We start from the raw sequence: 13123 nt of genomic DNA on the forward strand, positions 1-13123 counted from the left end.
AATTGCCTATAACTACAAAATATTGTATTCAAAAGATTGCATCTAATAATACCGTGTAGATCAGGTATAAATCACAGATTAAACAATTTATTATTCTATTAATTAGTACAGAGATTTTTCAGAGACTATTATAAAGATTTTAAGTGACTTTTTATAAAAAGAAGCAGGTTATGTACCCATTTCCTGCTGCCTATGTTGCTCACTGCTATGGAGATAAGATGACAGAACAGATAGAGCTCAGATGTTTTAGCAAGACAATGATAAGAAACAGCTGTTACACGTGCCACTGTTGCTTTTCTCTCAACCCTCTATACCATTCTTTTTTAAGAAATGTCCAAGCTGTCCAAAATCTGACCATAAACTCTTTGTGGACAAGTCCATCTTTCATCCTATGGTCATAGAGCACCTCACCCCCCAGGTATGTTTGAACATGTCTGAGCTCATCGCACTGCTGTGATCACTGGTAGTAGGGTTGTCTCTCACACACATACAGGAGCAGCTCCCTCCCAACTTTCCAAGTGTCCAATATTCACAGTTGCAGCAAAAAATTCAGGACAGATTAACTTGCAGCTGCACACTCAAATTTTTCACAACAGTGATCAATACGTGGAGATCCTCTGAAAATCCAATAATTTTCTCCTATGAAAAAACTGTGTTTTGCAATGACAGTTGGAAGCAGGGGAGTCTCCTTAAGCAGCATTCTCAGGAGAGCAAAGAGAAAGACAGCACTTAAAGTTTAGCAATCTCAGGTAGGTTGAAAAAAAAAAAAAAAAGGTGGAATCTATTTTCTTATTTTAATATAAAACCAAAGAAAAATCAGCAAACCACAGAGAAAACCACAAAGATAAAATAAACCTGGTAAAACTTTTGAAAGTTTCAGAGTTTTGCATTTACAGACTTTCCACTGACAGCACCACTGAGGAAAAACTTGTGTGAACAGCAGTTCACTTGCGAAAAGAAACCAAGAGCATCAAGTGCAGAGACAGCAGCTGCAAATGGCCGCTCTGGCATGCGCAGTGCCTCTAGGCTGCCTGCACTGTTCAGTGGAGAGTGCTTTTTAGAAGCTGTGGTTTGCAAGCTATTTCCCTTGCCATTTAAGGCACACTCCTGCAATGACAACAGACTTGTTGACATTTCTGGATCAAAATCATTTCCATGTTGTACTCGGCTCTTCCCGACAGTAAAACACAAACTAAACTCAGCCACTGCTCCAAAAGCTTCTCTGCTTATTCTGAATGGTGCAAAAAACCTCCATCTTTATTTAGTGGTGTTACGGCTTTATGATTTTTGGTTTTTTACAGTAGGAAAGACAAATGCGACTCATTTGTTATCCTTTTTGGTAATCTAAACTTCAAATCTTGGAATGTTTGTGAGAACATCATATTCTCAGCTTTGCAGTGGTTTTCAATGAATCCAGTACATCCTGCATTCATTCAAAGGCTTCCATAGGTGAGTTTCCATAGATAGTATGCTACCTTAAAAACATACCAAAACTTACCTACTTAATCACTTCAAAATCTTCATGAACAGACAGGTAAACCCTTCAGGAAAGTATGAAGCAGCAAACTCAGGAGGTCAAATTTTACTGGATTTTATTTAAGTTTCATGAGTGTTCTCTAAGTACTACAAAACTTTGATGGATCAGCATGAAGGATAAATAACACCTCACATCCATCTCACATTCATTTACTTGAATCACATCCCTTGTATTCAGTATTATTCCTCTGCTGTTTATTCTATTCTGTGCTTAGTCATTCTATTCTGTTAGTATATACAGACCCAAGGGGACACTGGGTTAAGCTGTTTTAATACGTAGCATTTTCTCATAGCAACAGTGAGCACATAGCGTTGCTCTCAGGACATGCTCACTTCTAAGTCCTCTAACATTACAAAATCATGACACTACCAATCCAGGACAGCAAAACCTGCAACACTACAAATTTGCACTAATCACAGAATCATAGAATGGCTTGGGTTGGAAGGGACCTCAATGGTCATTGAGTTCCAGCTCCCCTGCCACAAACAGGGCTGCCAACCACTAGATCAAGTACGAGGTAAATCTTACAGCTATTTCACAGGGCTCCCCCAGTCACAGTCTCCAGGCTAGAACACAGACTGCAGGTGTGGAGGATGTAGAAATGCCTTTCAGTTCTGTCGAGCCAGCACAGCTGAGAAGAGAAGCATTAATGAAACTGCAAACTATGCTAAGTTGCTTCATCTACATATTGGACAGCCTCAAGTATTGTAAATTTCTCTCTCCACTTACCTACAAAGATATATTGTGCAGGCATGCAAATTCACACACATGGGGATTAGTACTGGGGATAGAGGAATGCATATATAGCTTAGAAGAGACAATATTATGTCACTGCCATCAAGTACAGCGTATATAAAAAATTGTATGCATTTAAAAAATAAATGGGTTTTATTGCAATTTAAATTCTTCCAAGAAAGAACAAGAACGGTAAGAAAGAAATCCTCCGGATACTCTATCCAAACCTACTTAAATACAAGAGATATCTCTGAGGTGCACATGCATGTGATTCTGCACGTCTTTCAAGACTCCTGAGGAGTAACTTATGACTAGGTGGTATGCTGCAGTAGCTGTATTGGCAGTCTTTCCTTCTGTTGTGTGAGTATGTGATTTTAACCATTTAAAATTCAGCTTGGCCTGCACTTCTCTAGAGCTGCTGACATATTTATAAATGCTACCAGTAAAACTCCTAACACACCTACATTGCAAAGATGTGGAGGATGCTTTGCAATGCCAAGTCTTTTGCAGCTGTGGCCCATTTGGCACGTTAGTTTCATCTCTTCTGCAGACAGTGGTGGCCCTGTTCCTGTGTCTCACAAGGGCTCACTGACTTCCGTTATTTCATCTAGAATTGTTCAAAATGGAAACTACAGTTGACACGATCACATTTTTGCGAATTTCAGATCTGCTGACATTAAGCATAGTACGCCTTCGCACAAAAGCATCGGCTCCCCCTTGACAACATCCATGAGATGTTGAACTGAGATGTTGTATGTTGCAACACGATACTATTACTGCTTCAGCTTAACAGATGCTGAAACTGAGATCTGGAGAAATGAAGATAATGCCAGGAGTTTCTCTAACAGCCTAGACTGTAGCTGATTTCTGTCTCTTGCATCTTATTCTAGAAGCTTAACTACTCTCTGCCGTCTTAGCCTTTTCTCCACCTCCATGTGCCTTAACTCACAAGCACGCAGAAACAGTTCAGGAGCTAATAAGATGTTAAATCCTTCACAGGTAATGCACACGATCCTGTGGAAAGGCCTTACAAGCCATAAATCTTACTTTTATCTCAGCTGAGACTCCCCATTGCCCTACAATTCCCTGGGTACAAAGTACGTCAGGTTGTATAAGACAAACGCACTTCATATAAAAAAACAGCTATTTGCTTATGTGTTATACAGTGTCTTTGCAAAGCTTCATGCTTCTTTTCTTTTTTTGGTCAAAAAAAAAAAAAGTCTATTTCAAAAGGCAATTAAAAATATTGCTCCACAGTGTCTGCATTTTTGCAACAACAAACACAAATCATTCATGCACAACAAAAGATACATCTAGAGTTCTGTGCCAGGGCACTGGGATCACAAATGGAGGACAGACAGATCGTAAAAGAAGTCTTTGAAACTAGAGAATAGAAAACTAAGCTAGTGGGCTAGCAGAAGAGGTACTGTCACAGAGGGAGTAAGTGGAAGAACTTATTGTGGAAGTACTTACTGCAAAGTAGAGGCATGAAAGAGCAGAAAAAAGTGGATTCTGTTAGCCATACAACACTATGGATAATGTAAGCTGGCACTGAAGTGCTCACAGCTAGTCTCTAAAATCCCGGCACTGAGGGCCCCAAACTGCTTTACTTGAAAGAGAAGGAAACCTGGAAATAGATAAAATACTTTAACAGTTTCAGAAACGCCAGTGAACATGATCTGTTTACAAGTGTCTGGGTAGCCTGGAAATATATCAGGACACGCGGTACAACTGCCTCAGAAAAGTAAAGTAAAAATGGGGGTGGACAGGGGACAGCTTCCAAAATTGCTTAAGTAACTTTAATCTTTATATTTACAGCAGGATGTTCATTTTGCCACTTTAAGACTTTTTATTCCTGTCTTTGCACAGAAGAAATTTAGGGCCCAACCTTAGCTTTCAAGAGCTATGACAATTGCCCCAAAAATATTCTTGAAGTTCTGTACTTCATAAGACTACTTAAAAGAAATGACTGATTTTTATTCATAAGCCATTAAAGATGAATAAATGCCAACAGCAACATCTGCACACACTGCAGAAGGCAGCAGAGCTCAGGGACAGCCAGCGATTCCCAGACAGGGTGGGTAGTCCTGATCCCGGAAGCCAGCCCAAGGGTGCTTCTGCCTGGAGCAGCACATAGGCATCCTATCTGATCCCAGCTAACCCATTTCATTCCTGGAACACACAGCTGTACTTGCTGGGGTTTGAAGGCATTAACTCGCAGCCAAGGAGCTGAACACATGCTAGCAAATGCTGCCCAGCATATGATACCTTTCTGCAGTGCCTCTTTCTATTGCCAAACTGCATATCTCCTCTTCGACTGTCCCGCATGCTTTGGTTGGCAGCATGGGAGGAACAGGCATGGTGACAAAGGGAAGAGACAGGAGCAGAACTGGAGAGGTTTACTGCAAAATGCAGGGTAACAGACATTTGAACTAGCGCTAAACAAGGAAGTTAAATAAGCATAGTGAGAAATGAACTAACACAGCAGAGTTGAGTGTGGGTTGATTCACTCTACCTACCTGGGGGGACAGATATACACCTATCAACTCTTAAAACTAATTCAAGAGTGCAAACAGAGGACAAAACATTTTTGTGGCGTGCTGGTATCCTTTGCTTGCTCCCAGCCATGGTACTTTCATTTCTACAATGCAGTTGCTCAAGAAAATAGGATGACTTTCATGCACTAATATAATGCAGTCACAGCTTCAGCATGTAGACCTCCTCCTTGTTTCATGATGCACACACTCACAGACGAAGACAGTTTTGCAGACAAGTCATTGGAGTCAGACAAATAGAGCCTGATTCCTAACACAAGGAACATTTTGAGAAGTCACTTCACACCATTTTCTCCCCTCATTTCTTCTGCTCCATTATATGTGTGAGTTTTCTAGCATCATCATTGCTGATTTGTTCTTCAGAACCCAAACTTACATTAGCTAAAGAAAAACTAAAACTATAGGAAATGGTTCTCTGCCATTGAGAGCTGGATCTTCAGCCTCTGCACAGCAATTTTCTGGCTTCAGGCTTATACCAGTGAAACATTCTCAGTACGGTAATACAGTGATGTATGTTAACACAGAATGTTTCTTCCATACTACGTAAGAGAAACCTGCTTTTATCAACAACTTTCTTTATCTGCAGTTATCAAAATCCCACACCAACATCCCAGCCATCAGCTTATTCTGTTCGTGTAGGACCAGGTGAAGAGAATTACACATTTGGTACAAGCGAGTAGCTAATTCTTGTCCAGAAACCACATAACCACACTGGTGGGGTGCAGTGCTCAGAAAAACATGTCCTGCTTAGGTACATCACTGCAAGAAAACTGAGTGGCTTCTAGCTTAGAACTGGTTTGTGTCAGAGATAGTCCGACAATTGCAAGCAGTTCTGCGTACCAGCCCTGCATACACCAACTCTTCATTTTGAATTAAGCATTTGAAGGCTGGAAGATGTGAAAAGGGAGCATTCTAGAGATAACAGATTTCACTTTCTTCTAGCTTAATGCAGATCCTCCTGCCCAAGAATCTCCCCTTATCCTTCACCATACACAGAAAACGAGCCATTACCAAGTTCTGCCACTTAAAAATTAGGTCTGCTAAACACTTTCCAGAGGGATAAACAGGAACCCATTGCCTGAGTGATACAGGAGCTGACGACTGGAGAAGGAAAACACAAAAACTGTAGGCGGAAACATCCACAACTCTTTTGCACAGAGAATCCACAGCCTCAGATTTCTGCGTGCCTACTGAAAGTCAGTACTTATTGCATGGAAAATAAAGAAGTCACACTGAAAGCTATCAGGCAATTCTTTAGCTTCCTGAAATAAAGGAAGTGGCTTAGCAGCAAGTGCAGCTTTCCAAAAGCTACTAAATTGCTAATATATTTGTGGAGGGTGGGGGAGAAACCCACATTAATGACCTAATGGAACAAAATGCTTGCAAGCATAACTTTTTGTTTTTTTATCTTTGTAAAGAGAGCAAATGATTTTTTACTGTTATTTTGTCCTCCCCAGCAGGCAGCACAGTAGCCCATAGCCATCAGGCAGACAAATCTGCCCAGTAATGACCACGCACAGTGGTCCTGCCACCACCCTCACAGGGGAATCAGCTTCACTGAGCCACCTGCTCCTGCTCTTCCCACGGTTTATATAAAGGAGTCCTGAACACTAAAATGCGAGATAAATAGAAAAATACACAGCTGGATCATTAGAAGTGTCACCAGACAGAAAAAGAGGAGCTCCATGCTCTCACATAAGCCCGTGCCAAACTACATGGTGAAAGCAAGGTCTGAGAGGTTGAGTACTTGACACTGCAGCAGACTGTTAATTGCTTTAAATGCTCTAGAAAGGAGCTGACTGGCTCAAACAAGACTGCTGTGCACAGACAGAGAAAATAACTATTTGAAATAAAGCAATGCTACCCCTCTTGGAGTCTTCCAGCTCTCTCTGTATGCTAACACATCCACTGACTGTGGGGGTAACAGGAAGAGCAGAGGCAGTTACCTGCCCTTCCTGGAATAAGGGGGCAGTGGGAAGTCTTAGTAAACTCTTATAAAATGGAAAGTAGGAAAGTAGGACAGCAGATTCCAAAACGGGGGGGGGGGGGGGGGGGGGGAGGGAGAAGGAAAAGATCTTTCCTATACAGCATTCACTTGTTTTCTTATAATATGCAGCATCTACCAACCACATTTTATTCAGCGCTGACTCTTTTCAGAGATTCTGAAGGACAGGAAAGCTAATGCTCAAGACTTTAAATGCTCTTAGGGAGTTATCAACCAAAAGTAGATCATTTTCTTGCTCACATCAGCAACAGAGACTTACTAAAGTGAAGTTATGATAGAAACATACACATTTAACTAAGTGAGAAGATATTTCTGTGCTGCATATAATCTGCTATTGCAGAAAATGTGCTATTTGTCATTTTTAGGGTCAACGCTACTTAATAAGAAACAAACCAACCAACTCAGTGTCTTCTGTAATCCCACATTACAGTAAATACCAAAACTGATGGAAAGTACTTAAACATAAAATGCTGCATGGTATTTTGAAGAAAATAAGTTCTTAAACAGATCCATAAAATTATGATCTTTATAGTAAGTATCAACTCAAAATTCATTGCTTTACTTCCTACTCACAGTATTGGTGACAAATTCATCTATACTGGGCTAAGATCTATAGAGCAGTCCGAAATTTCTTTAAGAAGCAGTTCTAAAAACTAATTATCAATGTAATTTTTCAACTGTAGAAACTAACCTACAATGTTGCACGTTTTTTTTTCTTAACCCCACTGCTATAAAAATCAAACCAAGAAACTTAAGGCAGATTCTCAGATCAGGGAGCACTTACATTGATGGGAAGATTGTTTCTTAAGGCTTTTAAGCACATAAAACAAAGAAATGCTTTTTGAGACTAAACATAAAGATAATAAATGTTCTCATAAGAGATCGACTTATGTGGTTTTAAATGCAACTATGAATGTTGCTTTCTTTTGGTTTTGTTTTCTTTTTACTAAACTCACACAACTGCGTGGAAGACATTTTAGCTTTGTATATCATATATTAGCTTTCCTGATGCAGGTTATGACACCATTGCATTCAACTGTATTCTAGCTGCTGAATAAAGATGTTTCATCTCCATTTAACAGAGCTTAGAATCTGTTTTAATCCTACAGAGACATTATGGGATCAAAATTAGAGAAGGAAATATCAGTTGCTACCTACCTTGGGCAACAGCATCCTGGCACAGAAAGGCAACACCAAATGCCAAGAGCTTAAGCCACAAAAACATGGTTAATTCTGGAAATCAGGCGTATCCTTACGAAGCAGCATGTGTCTCTCTCTGGAAAGCAAAATTTCTGTTATCTCTTTGTAAAATAATTTCGCAGCAAAACTTGAACCAAAAAGGAGTATAACTGGGCACATACATTACACTGCCTGCTTATCTATGAAGGAGTTGGCTTCCTCTGTTACCCCGACCCAACCACTCGCAGACTTGCTGTGCGCGGTGATGTCAGAGACCATTACTTCTTCAAAAAAATCTTTCAGTTTCCAGGAAGTTAAGAGGGTTTTTCTTAAATTGCGGCAGTAATACTCAGCTTCCTTAATCCAAATGAAATAGATTGTTTTCAGCCATTTCTACAGAGGAACTAGCAAAACTTAACTTTTCAAGGGACCGGACTCCAGAAACCATCATTCTTTTTCTTCATATTCACTTTGACGTTGCATAAGTTTTATCGATCCTCCTCTCATTTATGGATTGTTAAGATTTCTGTTGAGACAGAAGGAAACCCAAACAATCAGTCAACAAAATACTTGCAGTGGTAGTAAGACCTCCATAAATGGATAGAATTCTGATTTTTTATTTTTTTGCAAGAATGCAATTCTAGAACTGACACTGATATTGAACAAATGGATATAGGTTATCTGTTTTCTAATTCTATCTTCAGTTCTTAATTATGGATCCCCCATACAATTCTATTATCGTGACAGTGCCAGAGGACTGTGGTCTATGTCCTGGAGCAGATGCAAAATGGAACAAAGACGTTTATGTCACCGCATGCACTGAGCTAAGACTCAATAACTGGATAAAAAGCACATGCTGTATAGTAGTCTAGAAAGGGAATAAATGTTGGAATAACTTCTTCCATTGGAATATATTTGCTTTTATTTTTCAGGTCGTCCTAAGCATCACATGCATACATTTGGAGAATAATTTATAGACAACATAAATAGAAAAAATCCCTCATAAGATTAAATCCAGCTTCTGCATGTCCAACTTGGAGTGAAGTCCTATAGCTCAGACCAAAATCTGAGATTCCTTTAGACAACGTGTGTCTATACCACCTCATATAACTATTACTGTAAATGTATTTAGAAAGAAACTGACATGGCCTAACTCTACAGAAAGCCCAGTTTTGATACACAATAAACTCATTGTGCTGGAATTGTTTTAAGTTGAATTTGGATTATAGCTATATGTTGTCTGCATCACTGACATTTTAGTCCCTGTTATTCTGGACAAAACCATAATTCTGAAGAGCCTTAGCTGATTAACGTAACACACTGCATCATACGGAGAGCTTCACAGAAAGGCTCTCAACAAGAACCAGGTGCCATTTCCATCTGATCTTCCCCAGCAGTTGCCATTTCCATCTGATCTTCCCCAGCAGTTTTACACAGCCTCAGCTTCCATTTGGGAGCTCTCTCCCTGAGAAAAATTCCTGCATAGTGGACTTTATCTGGTCGTGATATTTGTAAAGCCTTCACACCACTTAAATATTGCATTTATCACAAATGTTATTGAATTAAAAATTTCTAGTCATCATACCACTACAATACAACATTTAACAGCTGAGAAAGTAAGAACCATTAATCTGTAGAATGGCTGACCAAGGTTACAAATGAAACTCATGAGGAAATTACAGATTCAAACAATATATCAAGTCTTAGCAAAGGAGGAAGAAGAAAAATCTCTCATTCCCAGAGTAGATTCCTCAGTCAGTCAGCAATCTGTTCCAATGACCATTGTTTGATGATGAGTTTAACCACTGCCCTGTATCTCAGAAAGAATAAACATCCCTCAAAAACTGCATAGTGCCTTTCTTTTTTGGCTACTCTAAGGTGAATTAATATTTCATTTACTTGTAATGTATTTAAATACAAATCACAGCAGTCTGTTTGACATTTTTTCTAGTTGGGCACCTGAAGAAGAAATAAAGTATACTGTGGTGCTAAAACATGTGCTTTTCAAAGTCTGTAATTCAGAAGCTGATATTTTACCAAGACTCGCTATGTGCATTTTACCCACAAGATTCTCAAAACATCAGCATACCTGGCCTAAGAAGCAAAAAGGACAGAGATCTCAGCTCTTCTGGATAACAAGGCAGGGCAGCTTATCTCCTCCAGGCCACAGGGAAGTCACAGAATGGTTGTTGTAGACTTGCTGGGTAGAAGTTAAGGTCCATAAAAGCAGTTGGTCCAGTAATGGAAAAAAAGAGAAGATGGTTTGAAAGGGAAATACCTACAGAAGAAGTCAGTGTAGGGCTGGCTTATATCCAGGATATAGGATGTCTTGTTTCACTTTTCCTTCAAGGAATGATTCCTTGGTTTTGTTAGCCAAAAACAGTGCACTATAAGCAAGCCAGAGCTGGCTACAAGTATGGAAAATTCAGTTCCAGAGTGGTTCAGATTTGTGCTGAAAATAAAACTATAAAGATACAATACTGAGATTTTACACTTATTGTTTTGCATAGGTTAAACACGTTTCGTTTCCCATTACATTTCAACCACTATGTTTTTCTCCCTAAAACTTTAACTAAATAACGATGAGGCATTAATACTCCTCACTCTACACAACTTCCAAGTTCACATTTTCAATTTCAGTGTGGTGTCACCTCAGCTTTCATTACAAAGAATTCTGTCTTGGGCACGTTTACTTTAATTTTCCACAGGTACATAACCTTTGTTTTCTCTTTGGTTCAGAGGCCCCAGAAGTACTAGTTACAGAGCATGCAGTTCAAGAACATGGAAACTCTCTAGGTACTCCATGCATCACTTGAATTTAAATGACAAGTGCATTTCGTTCTCAATAATAATCTCTACATGGAAGCAAGCTGATGTGATTCAGCTTGGTTATATTCACAAACATGATGGCTGCACATCAGAATTAAGCTGCTCTCATAGTCTGAAGGCATACACCTTAGCAAACACTATGAAACACTGGACAAATTCATCCCAAGGGCAACTCTATTTCAGTCAAAGGAGCCACCTCCATAATACCTTTCATTCTGTAAAATTAATTTGACAGGATATCTCTGACAATTCTGTTCATGCTAAAGAATACATACTATACTGCTTTTAAATTTGCGTTACTTGCTAGGGAATCTACTGCGCAGATACTTTTTCAGGCTTGTTTGCATTTGCCAAGAACAATTTATTGACAAAAGAAAACATTTTTACTTAATATGTCATATTGGATGAAATTTTTTTAAGCTTGAGAGTAAACAATACAGCTCTCTGTGCAGGCATGCTGCTATGCTGCTAACAACCCTCAGGCAACGATGATTTGACATCCTCATTTCATATGTTGCCTGCATCATCTGTATTGTACCTGCTCAGGACAGAGATCAGATTTTGGTATCCCTGAGGCACCATTCACAATCTGGCCCCAAATGAGCAGTGTATGTATGATAAGCTCTCAGAAGTGCCAGGCACTTGTTTCTTGCTTACAACTGAAATCATTCTGGGATAACAGTAGGCACAGTTACTCTGAAATGAGTGTTCTTGAATCACTATGTCTAATGTGCCCTTTAGAATTTACTTCCAAAGCTGATTAAAAGCAGCCTACTCTAGTGCCTAGATAGCTAGATCCTTGCAAAGTAAAAACTAGATTCATATCAACACGGCTCAGGCAAACCACACACTCATAAGTCTGTCAGAGGAATGGTATGTCATGCTGCCCTTCTACATGCAGTCTGAGATGTCCGTGGACTTTTTCAGGTGGAAAAAATATTCTCCCTCTTCTTGCACCAAACTCAGTCAGTAGACAGGACCTTCTTTTCCTCATCTTTCCATCCAGCAGATTTTTCTCTTCTGGTGTCTTGAAAACCACCAGTCTCAGACCTTTCAACCCCAGAAGAGACCTACGTCATTCATATTTTATAGACACCATCCTTACAAATAGTGTGTGTCACAATACTGACGTGTTCATACCCATTTCAAGGAAGCCTGCCCTCTGCACCAGAATACCTTTTGCTGGCTTACAAATACATTTGGAAAGCTGGAAAGGTTGGCCAGTGGGGGCTTAGCAAATCCTTGGGCATCAGTCACTACACATAAATATATGTGTGTATGTATCATAGCTATTACTGACTTTACCCCTTTATTTTGCCTATACTAATAAATTGCTTCTAACTCCAGTCCACTAGTTGTACTTGATCCCTCCATCCCCGAGTCTCTCCTCCTTCCCTCAGGAAGTGAGTGAGCCAACAACTGCATAGGGCTAAACTAACTCCCAGATTGAACCACAACATGACAGAGAAACAAAAACACTATCCCCATTACTTACAGCCCCACTGACATAGATTATGAAATAAATCAGGTTCTAAAGAGGGATAAAGCACCAGCAGAGAGATACACACTAACAGCTGGTGAGGAACGAAGCACACATAAGAGCCCCTAAGCACAACCCATTCATACCTGAAATCCAAACAAAGATCTGGCATTTGGATGAAACCATTGAGAAACCACAGAATGGGAGCAGAGACCTGGACAAGCCCTCCTTCAAGTGAGCCGATTTTACGTGCTGAAAACCACCATAAGCCTGCTTGACAATGGACAAGGGCAAGAATAAGGGAAGCTACCTGCTACATCAATGAGTTATAGCCCTCAAATAAAGGGCACTACAGTGCCCAGCACAGCCTGCAGAATTGCACATAGCAGGGGAAGAAAGAAACCAGTGGCCAGCAGGCAGCTGAACAGAGAAACAAGCTGCATCAAGCCACCTAAAACATAGTACCAAAATTAAACATAAACAAGCACTAGAATAACCATAATACAGCCAAAATTACTACATGAATATGAGAGTGGGGGAAGCAAATATCCACCCATCCACACACTCCATCTCAGCAGGTCTGCCAGAAGCGCAAAAGCAGCAAGAGAAAGCCCAATTCCTACAAACCCATCCACAACTCCAGCAGCTGAAATGTACTTCAAAAGGAAAAGGCTGCATTCCTCAGAACAAACAGGGAAGGGAGAGCGATTAACTAGTTCTTGATATAACATACTATACGAAGCCTACCACAAGGGATTTGCTTGCGTTAAAAATAATAATAAAAAAGAAAAGGAAAAACCAAA

General features: G+C 39.9%; 1 protein-coding gene across 9 annotated transcripts in view; it reads right to left on the reverse strand.

Moving 5' to 3' along the window:
• Positions 1-10240, reverse strand: part of PTPRC (protein tyrosine phosphatase receptor type C) — a 52539-nt gene extending 42299 nt beyond the window's left edge. For 3 of the 9 annotated variants that reach the window (XM_015869494.3, XM_015869493.3, XM_015869489.3), the window contains exons 1-2: positions 8194-8537; positions 7991-8108 (exon numbers count right to left, since the gene is read on the reverse strand). In XM_015869494.3, the coding sequence (XP_015724980.2) occupies positions 7991-8057 (67 nt within the window). In that variant the 5' untranslated portion in view covers positions 8058-8108; positions 8194-8537. Of the gene's footprint in view, positions 1-7990; positions 8109-8193; positions 8538-10100 lie in introns of those variants that run through there. The other 6 variants (XM_015869496.3, XM_015869495.3, XM_015869492.3 and 3 more) reach the window with 3 other exon arrangements.
• Positions 10241-13123: the final 2883 nt, after the last annotated feature.

Source organism: Coturnix japonica, chromosome 11 (genome assembly GCF_054131305.1).
Source record: "Coturnix japonica strain WE chromosome 11, WE-NBRP24, whole genome shotgun sequence".
Lineage (NCBI taxonomy): Eukaryota > Metazoa > Chordata > Aves > Galliformes > Phasianidae > Coturnix > Coturnix japonica.